The sequence below is a fragment of the Pelobates fuscus genome, chromosome 10 (assembly GCF_036172605.1).
Source record: "Pelobates fuscus isolate aPelFus1 chromosome 10, aPelFus1.pri, whole genome shotgun sequence".
In the NCBI taxonomy this organism is placed as follows: domain Eukaryota; kingdom Metazoa; phylum Chordata; class Amphibia; order Anura; family Pelobatidae; genus Pelobates; species Pelobates fuscus.
Window position 1 is genome coordinate 142,259,538 of NC_086326.1, and position 18,725 is coordinate 142,278,262.

An 18,725-nucleotide genomic window follows, 5' to 3' on the forward strand; every position below is an offset into this window, starting at 1 on the left:
GCATCACACACACTCACACTTCATTCATATACACACACTGCATTCATACACACACTGCACTCACACACACACTGCACTCACACACACACTGCACTCACACACACACACACTGCATTCATACACACACTGCACTCACACACACTCACACTGCATTCATACACACACTCCACTCACACACACTGCATCACACACACTCACACTTCATTCATATACACACACTGCATTCATACACACACTGCACTCACACACACACACTGCACTCACACACACACTGCACTCACACACACACACACTGCATTCATACACACACTGCACTCACACACACTCACACTGCATTCATACACACACTCCACTCACACACACTGCATCACACACACTCACACTTCATTCATATACACACACTGCACTCACACACACTGCATTCATACACACACTGCACTCACACACACTCACACTTCATTCATATACACACACTGCACTCACACACACTGCATTCATGCACACACTGCATTCATGCACACACTGCACTCATGCACACACTGCACTCATGCACACACTGCACTCATGCACACACTGCATTCACACACACTGCACTCACACACACACTGCACTCACACACACACACACTGCACTCACACACACACTTCATTCATATACACACACTGCACTCACAGACACTGCACTCACAGACACTGCACTCACAGACACTGCACTCACACACACACACACTGCATTCATTATATACACACACTGGAAATAAATATTCAATTAATATATACGCACACACACTGCACTCATACACACACACACACACACTGCACTCATACACGCACTGCACTCATACACGCACTGCATTCATTATATACACACACTGTAAATAAATATTCAATTAATATAATTTTTTTAGGATCTAATTTTATTTAGAAATTTACCAGTAGCTGCTGCATTTCCCACCCTAGTCTTATACTCGAGTCAATAAGTTTTCCCAGTTTTTTGGGGTAAAATTAGGGGCCTCGGCTTATATTCGGGTCGGCTTATACTCGAGTATATACGGTAAGTTAATGTAGAATTTTGCACATAGATACTTATTCTAACAAAAAGAACAATACAAGCACAGAGTACGACAATATAAGACAGATCGGACTACTGGCTAATGGAGATTGAAAAAAAGAATCCTCCTATACTGCTGTATAGGGACACATGAAGGGCTGAAGGGGGGTATAGGGACAAATGAAGAGCTGAAGGGGGGGTATCAGGACACATGAAGGGCTGGGGGGGATAGTGGGACACATGGAGGGCTAATAGAGAGGGCTAATAGGACCCATGGAGGGCTGGGTGCTAATGGGACACATGGGGGGCTCATGGGACACGTGGGGATGCTGCTGAGACACATAGGAGGGCTAATAAGACATACAGGGCTGGGAGGGGAATAATGGGCTGGGAGGGGTATACATGGAGGACTGGGAGAGAGGGCAAATAGGACACATGGAGGGCTGGGGGGCTAATGGAGCACGTGGGGGGGCTACTGAGACACATGGGAGGGCTAATGAGACACATACGAGGCTGGGAGGGAGCTAATGGGACAAATGGGGGGCTAATGAGATGCATGGAGGACCTCGGGGGCTAATTAGACACATGGAACGGCTGGGGGGGTAATGAGACACATCAAGGGGCAGGGGAGTAAAAAGACTCACAGAGAGTCTGTGGAGAAGAAAGACACAGAGGGGTCTGGGGAGAAAGAGACAGAGGGGCTGAGAAAGATGAACAAAAGACACACAGAAGGACTGGGGAAGGGGAGAATGAGACACACACAGGAGCTGTGGAGAAAGAGACACACAGAGGTGCTGGGGAAGTGGAGAATTAAACAAACAGAGGAGCTGTGGGGGAAAGAGACACACAGAGGTGCTGCTGCCAGGGAAAGAGACTAACAGAGGGTTGGGGAAGGGGAGAAAGAGACAAAGGGGCTAGGGCTAAGAGACACATGAAAGGAGCTTGGGGGACAAAGACACAAACAAAGTGCATCTTCACTTGTGTCTCATGCTCTCCCTGTAATTTAGAGTTCACTGGTGAGAGAAAGACGTCGTATTAAAGGGACACTCAGAGAAAAGGCAGTGTCTACATTGCTGCCTAGGCACATCTCTAGTGACAGTCACTCAGACGACCACTAGAGATGCTTCCTAGTCCAGTGCTGCACAGTGTGCACCACCTATGTTGAGCATCTCTACATTCTGCATGGAGGCTGGTCGCTCCCCATAGAGAGATGTATTGATGCAATGCATCTCTATGAGGAGATGCTGATTGGTGCGGTGAAGCACAGCGTTTTGCCACACATATGCAATAGCCTCGCAATGCTTTCCTATGGGAATTGAGATCATGCAGTTGTCAGCCAAAATGAAGAGCACACTCATGTTACTTCAAAATGAGCAAGATAACATAATTTTTTTACTGCTGTGCAAAAGCATACATTCACAATTTACAAAACTTTTCTTAAAGGGACACTCCAGGCACCCATACCACTTCTGCCCATTGGAGTGGTCTGGGTGCCAACTCCCACTACCCTTAACACTGCAAGTGTAATTATTGCAGGTTTTCACCCCTTCAGTACCTGGGGATTGGTGGGTGGGAGGGACCCTCCAGTGCCAGGAAAACAAATCATTTTCCTGGCACTGGAGATTCCCTTTAATACAGAATATCAAGGTAGTTGTACTGAAACATTGATTATATGCAAATGTACATCTGCTTACAACAAATCCGCTCTTTTGTTTATTTTGAAGCCCTGTGAGTGATTTCTTTCACGTTCAAGTGATAGCTTTCAGTTTTAAGTTGTTTTTTTTCCCCACTTCCATATCTGCACGCTATGCTGGCGCAATGCATTATGGGGCTGGTACAGAATTTTTTTCCAGGGCTGCTTTTCATTCACAGTCCGGCCCTGGTTAAGACTGCCCCTATTATCCAAATTCACGGAGGGATGCACACGTCAGAAATGCCATCACCTAAGGTGCAACTCGGCTGGAGAGACCCAAAAGCAGAGTTTCAATATAAAGAAAAGAAAAATGCCTGGGCACTCAAAGAACTATTAGTAAGCAGGATTCACTCAAAGCAACATTTTGGCTCCCTGCTGGAGAGAGCATAGTGTGAGCATCAAACATACAATTATTTATAGGGTAAACAATTAAACATCACTTCATTTGGCAGCAGTCAATAGGGAGTATTCCATATGCAGCCAAAGTGGAATTGCCGTCATCATTAACGGCGTCGCCTTCCTAAACCAAGATGTTTATCTAACGAATGCTCCTACAAGTTATAGAATTCTTCAAGTATGAGACCACGAAAACAGAACCAGGTCTATCGAAGATAGGTGATTCCCGAGTGCGCTGCCCAGGATTTTACCTGTCACGCTCAGCCAAACGCAGCCATAGGAATTGGACTCTACACCCAACTCCATACTGTATCTACACACAGGAGCTAAAGATGCAGTTTCCTTTTCTATATATTTTTTTATATACCTCCTGTGCACATAAAATAATAATATTTTTTTTGCCGTATAGGGAGATATTCCCTGTTTGTTCTCGTTTTTTGCTACATGGAATTCTTGTGCTACAAACATTTTTTACTACAGTGTACAGTACGACCAATGTATGTTACATCAAATATGATCACTGCTTACATTAATTCCTTTTTGAATTACTTTTTCCTGATGGAATGAACTATACACAAAGCAACTAGTGAACTACAAATGAGATTATTTCCCTGCAGGAATTACTTTATACTGGATGAGATTTCCATGGGAATATTCACTTATTATCTTGTGATTCATCTTGCTGTATACAGATTTGTACATATAGGAATGTTGATAGTGTATTTTATTAATATTAGCACTTTAAGCACATATTAAGCACTTGGTAATTTTGTCACTTGTCACTTTAAGATTATATATCTTCACTCTCGTGATATAGAAATTGGAGCTGTATTTAGGTATATGGCAACGTTCTGCTAATAAATCTTATGTTTTCTTCATGTTGAGTGCAGTATGAATTTTTGTATTTTGTATATTCAAGAGAACAGTAAAGCCGCTAGAAACACACGACATATGCAACAGTGTTGTGTCAAAATCGCCAAATAGTCTAAATAAATATTGTATAGACCCCTTTCACTTTACATCACTTCTGGTAGTCAGGTCGAGGCCATGTGATTAGTTTCATCAATATAGTCTCAATCTGACTACCAGAAGTACTTAGTTAAAGCACTTTTGTCAGGGATTTGGGGTATGGCGTGACAAGCTTTGTACACCTGGATTTCAGTAGTTCCTGCCATTCATCTATATAAATCAATCTATATTTATGGAATGTTTTCTAAAAATAATCTACTTGTCCAAGAGACTAAAGCAGTAGCCCAGTTTACTTGCCTGCCATGACTACTCGTCCTGAAACAAAATAATTTCAATTACAAAGATTAGGACTCCTGCCCAGACCTCCCGACATTGACAGGCCTATTCGCTACTCTGACTTTTTACAAGTTAAATTTGAATGAAATATAGAAGTAAATTAGCTCATTTGGAACAATATTATTAGATTGTGTGTCCCCTTTAAAAATGAAAACACTGCAAAACCATTTAAATTGTAATCCCGTTCTGGGACAGTCTCCTCTCAGCAGCCGCCTCCCCCCTGAGATCATCAACCTTGATGACCTTGGTCCAGCCCAGTCATAAAGAAGCATTGGGGATCTACGACGCATGCACAGCAAACAATTGCTAGTCCTATTGTTCCCACAGAATGGCAGTGAATCCACTGTGTCACTGTTGCTAAGGTCTTACCTGCTTCCTCTGACCTTCTCCAGGACAATCCATGCTCTAAAAGCGCGTGCTTGTAATTACGTTCACATTTTTGTCCAAATTCATGTCCGAATGATGCATTCGCTGAACCAATTCTGGGGAGCTTCAATGATGTCACAAATCGGACTGATATGGTTGTACCTCCCACAAGTCATTTGGAACTCTAAAATTATGTTTTGCAATAGGAAACCAGCCATACCTATTTAAACAATCATAGTTGCCCTTGCGTGGTTTTAGAAAGTCCAATAGTGTGTTCTTGCATTCTCTGCTTATTTGGTATTTGACTCTTGGCTTGTTTAATGTTTATCCTGACCTCTGTGTACTCCTTTGACTTGGCTTGTATCCATTTATCATGTTCTCTTCTATCTTAGACCTAATCTATTATTCTGTTCTCCACTACCCTGGCCATTTTAAGGACTGGTACATAGATAGTATCTCCCTTGTTGTGTTCTGGGTTTGTGTTTTGGTTCCTACCCCAATCCTTACAAGCTGGTACTCTATAAAAAAAAATACAAAGAGGCAACCCACACTCGTCCAGATAGTAGACAAGGTGGATCCCCACCACTCTGTAGTTCCATATCCAAAAAAGGGAATCACAATTTAATACTGCAATAAATGGATGGTCTCTCAAAAGTGTTCAAAAAACTTTGTGCCCACAGATAATGTTGCATTCAATTATTTGGCCTTAATTATGCATGCACATGACTAATAGGATTATTCCAATCCTCATAACCCCTACAGCTCAGTGTAGTGGATAAGATGCCAGAAGTACCCTGGCTATAGGGCAAAATGGAACAGAGCGTGCACTTACTTCGGTCCTTGCTGGACTTTGAGGCTCCCTAGTGGTCTGCCGACATGCCTCTGGCTTCTGCAGATGCAGAAACTGAGGCAGTTGCCATGCATTGGCTGAAAGTGTCATCTCACTGCTCTGAGCCAATAACTAAAATTTGCACAGAATGTACTTTAGCAAGCCTGGAATGTGTCTGATGACACCCCAATGATGCTGCCGGAGTTGTAGTTACAGCCAAGGTGTGCGATTCAAAGTGAAACGCTGCACATACAGATGATTCAGGCACCATGACCACTTAAAATCGCTAAAGTGGTCATGGTGCTTGGACTAATGTTTTAAGGCTGTGTAGCCAACATTTGTGTATTTCACCTTGTTATGTGGCCAGTAGGGGAGTGTCCTCTGGCTAATATTTATCAGAAATGGCGTTTTTTACATTCGTTAAGAAAAGGGGCAGCATCTATGTGCCCAAAACCACTATATTAAGATGTAGTGCATTTGTTGCTTAGAGTTTACTACAACATGACAGTATTTTATTAAATTGTATCTTTATAGAATGCATTATTTTGATACATTAATATATATTTCCGTTAGCTGATCAATTAGTATAAAAATATGTATTTTTCTCTTCATCAGATATTTTAAAGGAAGACATTTTATCAAGTCTGAGGAAGTCTGGAAATTATGGAAGAGGATTCAAAAGTAAAAAAAGAAATGTTGAATGACAACTGTATACATGCACCCAGAGAAGAGCTAGGAGTTGAAGGCTCAATTGATCAAGAAAGTCAAACCATCCATAAAGTTCGGGAGATATCAGATAGATGTATTATTAAAAGCACCATGAACAAAACTATAAAGACAAACCACAAAGAAACTCCTTGCACAACAAGATCATTCAAGTGTTTTAAATGTAAAAAAGGCTTTACTTGCAAGTTAAATCTGGTTAAACATCAGATTGCTCATAAACAAAAGGATATTCAAATTGTTTCTGATCGGGGGAATATTTCATTTCCTAAATCCACACTTATCAAACATGAACAAATCTGTGAGTTAAAGAAACCATTTTCATGTTCAGAGTGTGAGAAATGTTATACTACCTATCAAAGTCTTGTTATTCACGAGAGAATTCACAGAGGAGAAAAAACATTTACTTGTTCTCATTGTGGTAAATGTTTTAGTACAAAAGCTAAACGTAACAAACATGAAAGAATACACACAGGAGAAAAGCCTTATTCATGTTCCGTATGTGGAAAATGCTTTACTTCAAAATCACATCTTAATCAACATAGGAGAACTCACACAGGAGAAAAACCACATGCATGTCTAACTTGTGGGAAATGTTTTAGTACAAAGGCAGAACTCCGTCAACATGAGAGAACACACACAGGAGAAAAACCTTTTGCATGTTCGGCATGTGGGAAATGTTTTACCACCAAAGCCCAAGTTAGTGAACATAAGAGAATTCACACAGGGGAGAAGCCATTTGCTTGTTCCAAATGTAGTAAATGCTTTGTCACAAAATCACAGCTTAGCCAACATGAAAGAACTCACACAGGAGAGAAACCATTTGCATGTTCAGAATGTGGGAAATGTTTTACCAGAAAAGCAAATCTCAGTGGACATGAAAGGGTACACAAAGGAGAAAAACCATTTGCTTGTTCTGAATGTGGTAAATGTTTTACCAGAAAAGCAAATCTCAGTGAGCATAAGAGAATTCACAAAGGAGAAAAACCGTTTGCTTGTTATGAATGTGGGAAATGTTTTATCACTAAGTCAGATCTAACTAGGCATGAGAGAATTCATACAGGAGATAAGCCATATGCATGTTCTGACTGTGGGAAATGTTTTACCACAAAATCAGAACAAACCAGACATGAGCGAATTCACACTGGAGAAAAGCCATTTTCATGTGCTGTATGTGGAAAGTGTTTCAAAACAAAGTCAGATCTGAAACGACATAAAGGAATCCACACTGGAGAGAAACCATTCTCATGTTCTGAGTGTGGGAAATGTTTTACAGCAAAATCAAATCTTCTTACTCATGAGAAAATTCACACAAGGTGAAAATCATTAGCATTTTGTAAACAAACGAGGGAAAGTTTGATGCCTTATGGTACTATAAATGGTTTCCCTAAATATTTAACTTTGTTACTCTTAAAGAGAATCATTTTTTAGAAGAATTAATTTACTTATGTATGTTCCAAATGTGGGGATTTGGGTCCTTGAAATCAAGGATACTTAAAATCTAAAGGCTGGATTCTCTTAGCACAGAAAGTGTACTCTGAATAGCAACTTTCCATTAGACTTCGATGAAGGAGCTGCTATTCATTAAGTGGTGTAAACATTCAGTCCTAAATGTATTAATAATAATTTAAAGGAAATCTGTGGGAATAGATAGACTTGATTGTGTTATTAGTATCTCATTTGCTAATATATGTATGTTTACATATCATTTGTTTAAATTCTTATTTTGCATAGGTTTTTGTTTTCCTAACCTTCTCATAAAATTGATTAGTTATGTCAGTGTGTCAATATACACGTTTGATTTTTATTATCAACATTCTTAGTTTATTATTGCCACCAAAGGTTAGATGGGCTAATGAGGAAGTTAACTCCCCCATTAGCTGAGTGACTGGTAAGGCACTGCACTGTAGAATCCAATGGAAAGCACATTTTGTTTGCCAAAGCAATTGAAAATCATCTTAAACTGGAGAATGGTGTCTGCAGGCTCATGTTATAACAAATTGTAGCAGATATGGTTCTTAGAGTGCAATTAAAGGACCACAGTTCAATGAAGTGGTCTGGGTGCCAGGTCCCTCTAGTTTTAACCCTGCAGCTGTAAAGATAGCAGTTTTAGAGAAACTGCTCTGCTTACAATAGGGTTAATCCAGCCTCTAGTGGCTGTCTTACTGACAGCCGCTAGAGGCGCTTCAGCGCTTTTCACTGTGAAAATCACAGTGAGAAGACGCTGACATCAATAGGAAAGCATTGAGAAATGCTTTCCTATCGACTGATTGTATGCGCGCGCGTCGGAAGAGGGAGGAGAGTTCCCCAGTGCTGAGGGAGCCCGGCATTGGAGAAAGGTAAGAGTTTAACCCCTTCAGCCCGGCGGTAGGGGGGCCATAAGAGTGGCGGGGACCCAAAGACCCTATAGTGCCAGGAAAACGAGTTTGTTTTCCTGGCACTAGAGTGGTCCTTTAATAAATTCAGTGTCATCTTTTATTAGTAATGTTCACTAATCCTTTGATTATTACCAAGACTCTGAGCTATTAAATCACAGCAGAACTGAGGGCCAGTATTTTCTACCTCGAACCTCACCGCATTTAAAACAAATCCAGATGTTGAAAAAAGCAGATGTGGTGCCTATATTTAAAATGGTTCAAAAGTTCAATCCAGAAACTATAGCCCTGTAAGCTTAAGATCTGTTGTTGGCAAATTATTTCAAGAGCTGTTAAGGGATCACATTCCAGAATTCATCTTAAACAATAAAATCATTAGCAGGAAACAACATGGTTTTATGAAGAAGTTAGTAGAACTATAATTCAGGGTGGTCCAGCAGATGTGAAGTACTTGGATTTTGCTAAGACATATTATACGGTTTGACTCAAAAGGTTATTATTAAAACTGAATTGCGTTCTTGGATAGAACACGGGCTTAAAGATAAAGTGCAGACAGTTGTAAATGGACATTTTTCAAATTGGACAAAAGTGGTCGGTGTAGTGATCGAGGGTCCTTTCCTGGGAGCACCTCTCTTTAATCTGTTTATAAATAATCTTGTAGTTGGCATTGAAAGTCAATTGTCAGTGTTTGCATGTGACAATAACCTAGGTAAGATAATACACTCTGAACAAGATATAACTTTTTTTATGAAGGGAGTTGGATCAGTTAGGGGACTGGGCAGGCAATTGGCAGATGAGACTCAATAGAAATATATGCAAAGTCACTCATTATGGAATAAGGGACCTACAACCAACTTATACATTAAATACGGTAGAGTTAGGGATAACATTAAATGAAAAGGACTTGAGAACAATTAAAGATAACAATCAGAAGAACAGTATGCAAGGATAGTCTGCCATTGCAAAAGCTACTGGAGTACTTTTATGTATAAAAAGGGATATTAATTCACATCAATGTAATTGTGTCTCTTTATAAACCAATGATAAGACCTTACCATGACTATGTGGTGGGATTTGGGGCACCAGTTTTAAAGGGGGATATTGCAGAGCTAGAAACAAATGCAGGAGCAAGCTACACAATTAGTAAAACGTGAGTTATGAAGAGACTAGAAAAACTGCATTTATTTTCTTTAGAGGAAATTCTCTTCGTAGGAGAAATGACAGCAATAACACAATATTCAAGAATATGATTTATATGTATGGGAACAAGTTGTTGATCCAAAGAGAAATCAGATTGCCAGTATGGGGTCAAGAAGGATTTCTCCTTTTTTTGTGGAATAGTTGGAAATGGCTACAATTGATTTAAAGTTTTTTTTTTGTGTTTTCTTTTCGATCAACAGCTTAAAATGGGTTTCAAGGTTGAACCTGATGGGCTTTCAAACTAGAATACTCTGTAACTATGAATATAGGCAAACCGAAGACGGAAACAGTGCAATTATCAGCAGAATAAGCTCTGATCCTACTTCAAGTATTGACCTTTTAGTAGTGCATAACACAGGTGTCGAAGCGTAGACTAACTGGAGGATCACAGCGGGGTATTTTTCCATTTGCCTGTCTGTAAGCATATAGAATTGCATGTGTTTATAGATTTCCATTCTCCGTGACTTACAGTCTGCAGTCTTGGCGAGTTCTGAAAGATAATTCTTCACCGGTGCTAGTATCTATTGTCAGCCTAAAACATCTGTGATGGTATGATACCATAATTTTAGTGTAAAATTCTTACTTTTTTTTTAATTTTATTTAGAAATTGTGTTTTGGATTGTTTTGTTAGTTGCTATTATTTGTAACTATATTCACATTAGGAGTCCTTTACATTTATTTGCTGTATATCATAACATTCTACATAATTTATCACTGTTACAAATTAAAGTCATTGTGATTTACTTGTGATTTCTATTTCAATACAAATAATTAAAAATGGTAAGTTATTATTAAAGGCGTTCTTATTTGGAAAACTGTTGTACTTTTAAAAATTATTTTATGAGTGTCGCTATGTAAGTAAAATGTAAACAAATTAAAACTGTAATGGCAAACTGTAATGGCAAACTTAAGCAAAGTGAGTTTGGGCTGTGTATGTTCTAATGAACCAATCCCCTCAGAAAGAGTTCAAGTAGACATTAAAAAAGCCCAATAAAGTCCACACTCCTAAGCTATGCCTCTTACTGGAAAGTAGTGTGTTAGATAAATCAGTCTCTGGAGTGGTTGGACACACCAGGGAAATTGGGGTAATGCTAAAAACATAACACTAATCAGACAGCTCGTCATCACACCCAAATGGTTGTATTTTTGATACATTCTGAAAAAAATGTAAATGTATTTTTGTATGCCTCTGTGTGTCAGATCACCAGAGTATCACCGCCCGAGATTCCCTTTCCTTCAGTGTTTATATCTCTCCAGAGTAGCTTTAATTAATGATTATAGCTGTTGTAGTATAGACTCTCCCATGCCCATACATTAGACAATTCTTAATGCTGCGAGTATAACTAGTTTATTGGACCACAGTACACATATATATAGGAGTATTCACAGCAGGGGGTCATCAAAACAGCAATAAAAGTCACTCAATTGTGCAATGTGTCTTGGTGTCTTTGACATAATCAGATTAAGACTTTGTAATTGAATTACCTGCCTGATACCAAGACACATCACACAATAGCTGTTATAATCTAATTACCTTCCCTTCAGTTTTACATTGAAACAATACTCAACAATAACATAGTAAAATAACAATAAATAATAACTTAATAAAATATGTTCAGCAAACAAAGGGGGTCTCTAGGACCAGGCTCACGGTTACAGTAAACATGCTCTGTTGGGGGTGAGGTGAAGGGCTACAACACTGGTACAGTTCCAGGGTGACCGAGTGGTCTGTCACACGCTGAATAGATTCAGCTCCTAGGAATTGTCTTATGTTTCAGTCTGTAATATATATTTACAAGAAATATCTCCTTTTCACATTAATACATATAATGTTTTAATTTCAATACATTTATTACATTCTAGTTCTATCGGAACAAGCAGATTTCCAGATTCTGAGTTTTCTAACAGAAAATTAGTGCAAATAATGTATAATAAAATCTTGCAGATTTAACTGGTTTCTATAGAAATTTAGATTGATTTCTTAAGTATTAAGGCTGTTTGGCCTGTAATTGTGGGAGGGGCTTAAATTAATTCACTCCCCTATATAAGGGACACCCCCTACCTGACTTCATATCGCTTGAGGTCAGCATCAGAATGATTTCCACTTCCGGGTCATCCAGACGCCATTTTACCTGGTTACTCCATGAGGTTTTCTAACCTGAGCTTTGTCAGGAATCCAGCGACAGGCTTTTCCGTCCGACCAGCTTCTCTCTTCAATTTATCGCTGTGGATGGTGTCCAAGTGACTCACAAACCGTAAGTCGACCTACCCGTTACGCCAGGCATCAGTCCCGCGGCAACATGCACGGGTCACATCCTCGCTTTACGGCTGCATTCGTCTAAGTCTGTTCTAGAACCATTGCATGTTCGTGCATATCGTTCATTTAAACTCACTTGTTTATATTTGTCTCTGGCTCATTTCGAGCATTAGCATACTCCCGAACGGGAACACGTTCTGTTTCATTGCCTAACATACTAGGCTTGTTTCATTTTGTTTCCCTGACATACCAGGCTCACGGTTCGTGCAATTTCTACCGAACAGGAACTAGTTGATGCATTTACTATGGTACAAAACACACGTTTCGTGTTTTAAAACCCACGAACAGAACACTGGTTTGTTACAATGACTGTTATTAGGCTATTATGTTCACATATGGTATATTGTCGAACAGGCACTGTTAGTTTCCCTGTCATCATACATCCATTACACTGGGGCATAGCTCACGAACAATTGTTCACATAACCACACTGACCCCTACAGGTCACTTAAAATCTCAGATTAACCTTGCATTTTGGATTAAGGGGAATTTCACCATACAATCAGCATTTCTGACCCCTACTGGTCAAAAACAACAGCTGTCTTCACATGTTATATACAATTTTACAGCCAATATAAAATTACACACAAGATTGTTTTAAACATAACCGTATACCATACATTAAACTCCCGCACGGCCTCAACTTCATGTTAATTCACTATAATTGACAGTTCACATCAAGAACAACAGTGGTTCTACCAACACTGCCACCTACAGGTCTGTCAAATACATTGACAATTTTTATGGGGTTTTACAAACACCAAAACACTGACCCCTATAGGTCAACAGATAAACAAAAATGTTCACATACCAATCAGTATCTAACTACACTGCCACCTACAGGGCACTCGGCAGATCTCAAGTGCACTTACATTTTGCAACACCATGATTCACTGACCCCTACCGGTCAATAAGACACACAGCAATTCACATAGCAAGTAGTATATCAACATCTGGTATAAATACACCCCGCCTCACACTCTGAGGCATACACCCCTCGGGCCATTCGTGAGCTAGCCGCCTCGCATTATATCATAGAGAGGACCTCACCTGTCGCTCCCCTTTCTATTTTCTGGTTACTGTCACAGAGAGGCCTACATCCTGCCACAACGTTCAGCGGCCACAAAATATCCCCTCGCGCCAACGCATAGATAGAGCCTCTCAAGTCACTTGCCAACTAGCAGGGCCTCACCAGTCACCAAAAAACACCTAATAGTTTTGCCTTATGGCTTAGCTAGCAAGCCAGTACAAGACCCCTGGGTACAAATAATAATTGCCATCTTTATTGTTATTTAAGTATGTCTCAAGAAGGTGGCGAAGAATTACCTCTTCCTAGCATCCCGGCTACAAACGATACATAATTTGTAAAATACAGGAGAGCGCACCTTTTAAAAAGTAAATATAAACAAGATACAAGTAGTAAATAATAAAAATTGTGGTATAGACGTTAGCAGCTAGACATAAAGCAAAACTCCTTAATGATCATGCCCTAGTATATAGAATTCAAAAATGTCAGCGCTATATATGGTAGCCTATACAATGAGGCAACCTATAACAATGTGCAAAAAAATCGTCAAACAAAAATCTGTGAGTTTAGTAGTAAATGGATAGAAACACTTAAATCCCACAGTAGTCTAGATTTGTGCACAAAAAATATATAAAAACTTGCTTAAGAGTCCATATAGTCTTATAAGGGAGTCTTGAAGGGGTAATCCTGTGTTGAGATGGGAGATACACTGTAGCTTTTACTTGAGCAAGTTGTGATATTTGTTTCCAATATATCACGAAATACACATTTGTAAAATCAGAGGCTGTGTAGCCGTTTACCGTCCGCTGCTCTCAGTAGTTTCAAAATTCCCGCCCGATCTCAGCGCTGATACGGTGGGTTCTCTCCTGCAGCATGGGAGCGTCAGTGTGTGGACGATTTTAAGCCGGCTATGAACATCAGACCTCTGCACCCGATATCACATCAACGCGTTTCGCCCTCTACACCGGGCTTTGTCAAGATAGTGTATCGGATAAGAACAGCATCTTTAAATACATTTTCTCTTGATCAGCTAGTCAACAACTGCTGATCAATTAATAGTCTAAAACATATTCAAGGTGGAGGATAAACAGTATCCTGTCATTATTTAACAATTTAGAAATGTGAATAACATACACGTACTTCATATTAATTGAAAATATTAAGTCACATCTAAAATCATTGCGGAGGAAACACTATAGTGGAAAAAATTGTGCTAATGTCAAGAGCAATAAAATATATTATAAAACATGAGGTAGAGAATTTAAGTCTTCTAGACATTACTGCACTTATAGTGATTACTGGGCTTCCTTCTTACATAGCATACATAAATAAAATCAAAGGAGGAAAAGCAAACACCTAATAAAGTATCAATTTCGAAAATACTGTTAATGAAGGTGTATTGAATCTAAAAATGGAGTAGTGACATCTAATGCCTATATCGCTATTTCGGAGGTGTACAACTAGTGAAACAATATCTCTGTACCCTAAAGAACAATAATGATCAGGAAAAAGTATATCTATTATAATAAAATTACCTATATGCAAATGAAGGAAACACAACTTTCCGTATAGTGATAAATCGTTATTAATTCTATCCAAAAAAATGAATGAAGGGGTCTTGAAAATGAGAAAGTGGAAACCAGAAATAATTTCTCAGAATATAGTGAATTCCCTTTATGGACAATTATTCAAAAATGACTCGCCTTAAGTTAAAAGATTCCAAGTCTATGTGCCTTATATAGAGGTTGGTTACAAAATATTTACAAGTTCTAGGTCCACATTTAAGCCCAGAGGGGCCAGAGATTTCAAGTTAAAAATCCACAGCATTTCCTGATATATCAATCTCTTGGCCAGTTCTCCCCCTCTCCATGGAACATTGACCCTTTGTATTCCACAGAAAGTAAGACCGCCTGGGTCACCCCCATGGTGTTCCATGAAGTGCCTAGATACAGAATGTTTATCGAATTTCCTCTTTATATTGTATATATGCTCATTGATTCTCGTCTTTAACATTCTCTTAGTTTGTCCTACGTATTGTAGTCCGCACGGGCAACTTAAAAGGTATATCACTTGTTTGGAATGACACGTAATACACTCTTTAATGCTATACGTCTTCTTGGTAACTGAGGACTCAAAGGCAGAAATTCCTCTATACGGGGGACCTGTGGTTTTGCATACATTGCAGATCCCACACTTGAAAAAACCTTTCTCCGTATTCAAAAAATGTGTTATAGGTTTTGTCTGTCTATAACTATGCACCAGCTGATTTCTAATCGTGGGTGCCCCCCTAAAAATAATTGTTGGTTTCTGAGGTAAAAGTGGGGCTAGAATAGGGTCTTTATGTAAAAAGTGCCAGTGCTTATTGATTGTTCTCCTTAGAAGGTGTGCGTGACTACTGTAGTTAAAAATAATGGGACACTTAAAATTCTGTAGATTCTCCTTGTCTTTCTTAGATGGGTTTATAAGAGTGGTTCTCTCCAGAGCCTTCACTCTGTTAAGTGATAGCTCTAGAAGTTCAGGTTCATAGGCTTTTTCTATAAATTGTTGTTTAACTTGTTCTAACTGTTGTTCGCATGTTACAGGATCCGTGCAATTTTTCTTTATTCTTTGAAACTGTCCATATGGGACATTGGTCAACCATGGTGGGTGATGGCAGCTTGTTCTTAGGATAAAGCTGTTAACGTCAAACATCTTGAAGAAGGTTTTTGATTTTAAGATTCCTTCCTCCACGTAGAGGACTAGATCTAAGAAATCCACGCAAGTGGCACTATATTTAGAAGTGAAAACTAAGTTGGATCCATTGTTGTTCATGTGATCCAAAAACGCGGAGAGTTCAAGTTCGTCCCCTTCCCAAATAAAAAAGCAGTCGTCGATATACCTCCTATAGAGGACCAGGTTCGTCACCCATGGATGGCCGCCCCATACGTTCATGTCCTCCCAGTCTGCCATGAACATATTGGCATAACTGGGTGCGAACCAAGAAGACGTATAGCATTAAAGAGTGTATTACGTGTCATTCCAAACAAGTGATATACCTTTTAAGTTGCCCGTGCGGACTACAATACGTAGGACAAACTAAGAGAATGTTAAAGACGAGAATCAATGAGCATATATACAATATAAAGAGGAAATTCGATAAACATTCTGTATCTAGGCACTTCATGGAACACCATGGGGGTGACCCAGGCGGTCTTACTTTCTGTGGAATACAAAGGGTCAATGTTCCATGGAGAGGGGGAGAACTGGCCAAGAGATTGATATATCAGGAAATGCTGTGGATTTTTAACTTGAAATCTCTGGCCCCTCTGGGCTTAAATGTGGACCTAGAACTTGTAAATATTTTGTAACCAACCTCTATATAAGGCACATAGACTTGGAATCTTTTAACTTAAGGCGAGTCATTTTTGAATAATTGTCCATAAAGGGAATTCACTATATTCTGAGAAATTATTTCTGGTTTCCACTTTCTCATTTTCAAGACCCCTTCATTCATTTTTTTGGATAGAATTAATAACGATTTATCACTATACGGAAAGTTGTGTTTCCTTCATTTGCATATAGGTAATTTTATTATAATAGATATACTTTTTCCTGATCATTATTGTTCTTTAGGGTACAGAGATATTGTTTCACTAGTTGTACACCTCCGAAATAGCGATATAGGCATTAGATGTCACTACTCCATTTTTAGATTCAATACACCTTCATTAACAGTATTTTCGAAATTGATACTTTATTAGGTGTTTGCTTTTCCTCCTTTGATTTTATTTATGTATGCTATGTAAGAAGGAAGCCCAGTAATCACTATAAGTGCAGTAATGTCTAGAAGACTTAAATTCTCTACCTCATGTTTTATAATATATTTTATTGCTCTTGACATTAGCACAATTTTTTGCACTATAGTGTTTCCTCCGCAATGATTTTAGATGTGACTTAATATTTTCAATTAATATGAAGTACGTGTATGTTATTCACATTTCTAAATTGTTAAATAATGACAGGATACTGTTTATCCTCCACCTTGAATATGTTTTAGACTATTAATTGATCAGCAGTTGTTGACTAGCTGATCAAGAGAAAATGTATTTAAAGATGCTGTTCTTATCCGATACACTATCTTGACAAAGCCCGGTGTAGAGGGCGAAACGCGTTGATGTGATATCGGGTGCAGAGGTCTGATGTTCATAGCCGGCTTACAATCGTCCACACACTGACGCTCCCATGCTGCAGGAGAGAACCCACCGTATCAGCGCTGAGATCGGGCGGGAATTTTGAAACTACTGAGAGCAGCGGACGGTAAACGGCTACACAGCCTCTGATTTTACAAATGTGTATTTCGTGATATATTGGAAACAAATATCACAACTTGCTCAAGTAAAAGCTACAGTGTATCTCCCATCTCAACACAGGATTACCCCTTCAAGACTCCCTTATAAGACTATATGGACTCTTAAGCAAGTTTTTATATATTTTTTGTGCACAAATCTAGACAACTGTGGGATTTAAGTGTTTCTATCCATTTACTACTAAACTCACAGATTTTTGTTTGACGATTTTTTTGCACATTGTTATAGGTTGCCTCATTGTATAGGCTACCATATATAGCGCTGACATTTTTGAATTTTACAAACGATACACCTTCAAGCGGAGGAGATGTTGCTATTCCAGCATCAATCAGATCCTGGACGATCCCACACATTACCACCGACCTAAGGAGGCGACAAATCCCCTACCCTGCCACAGCAAGGAAAGCAGAGTTATTTAAACTCCTCCGCACATCAACGGACAACACGGAGGTGAGGGAAGGGCCCAGCAACACCAACTCAGGTGACACCCAGGCCATGCTAGCCTCACTCATGAACTCATGATCAAAAAAATTAACGACAGACTGGCAATCGAGTCAGTCACCACAGCCCTCACATGGCTGGGCCTCACCTACTGTACAACCAGCACCAACCGAAACTCGGTTACCTCGTACAATCAACTCTCCTGACACTCAGCATGTTAACCCTGCACATCTTTCTGCTGCCTTTGACACTGTTGATCATCAACAACTTCTTCACATTCTTCGTAACTTTGGTCTTCGGGATACTGCTCTCTCCTGGTGCTCCTCCTTCCTCTCCCAGCGCTCTTTCAGTGTTTCTTTCTCTGGTTCTGCCTCTTCTCCCAACCCCTCTCTGTCGGCATCCCCCAAGGTTCTGTCCTCGGCCCCCTACTGTTCTCTATCTATACTGCCTCCCTTGGTAAACTCATCAGCTCCTTTGGCTTCCAATATAATTTATATGCAGATGACACGCAAATCTACCTGTCCTCCCCTGATCTCTCTCCGCCCACCGTGACTCGTGTTTCTGACTGCCTCTCTGCTATTTCCAACTGGATGGCTGCTCACTTCCTCAACCTGTCCAAAACAGAACTTCTAGTTTTTCCTCCCTCAAGTGCTGCTA

The 18,725-nt window shown here is 39.6% G+C and overlaps 1 protein-coding gene across 1 annotated transcript in view; it reads left to right on the plus strand.

The window, feature by feature from the left end:
- The first annotated feature begins 6,257 nt into the window (after positions 1–6,257).
- LOC134574830 (zinc finger protein 91-like) overlaps positions 6,258–18,725 on the plus strand; it is a 60,625-nt gene continuing 48,157 nt past the window's right edge. The window contains exons 1-2 of the mRNA XM_063433892.1: positions 6,258–7,678; positions 10,138–10,265. Of these exons, the coding sequence (XP_063289962.1) occupies positions 6,303–7,678; positions 10,138–10,265 (1,504 nt within the window). The 5' untranslated portion in view covers positions 6,258–6,302. The remainder of the gene's footprint in view (positions 7,679–10,137; positions 10,266–18,725) is intronic.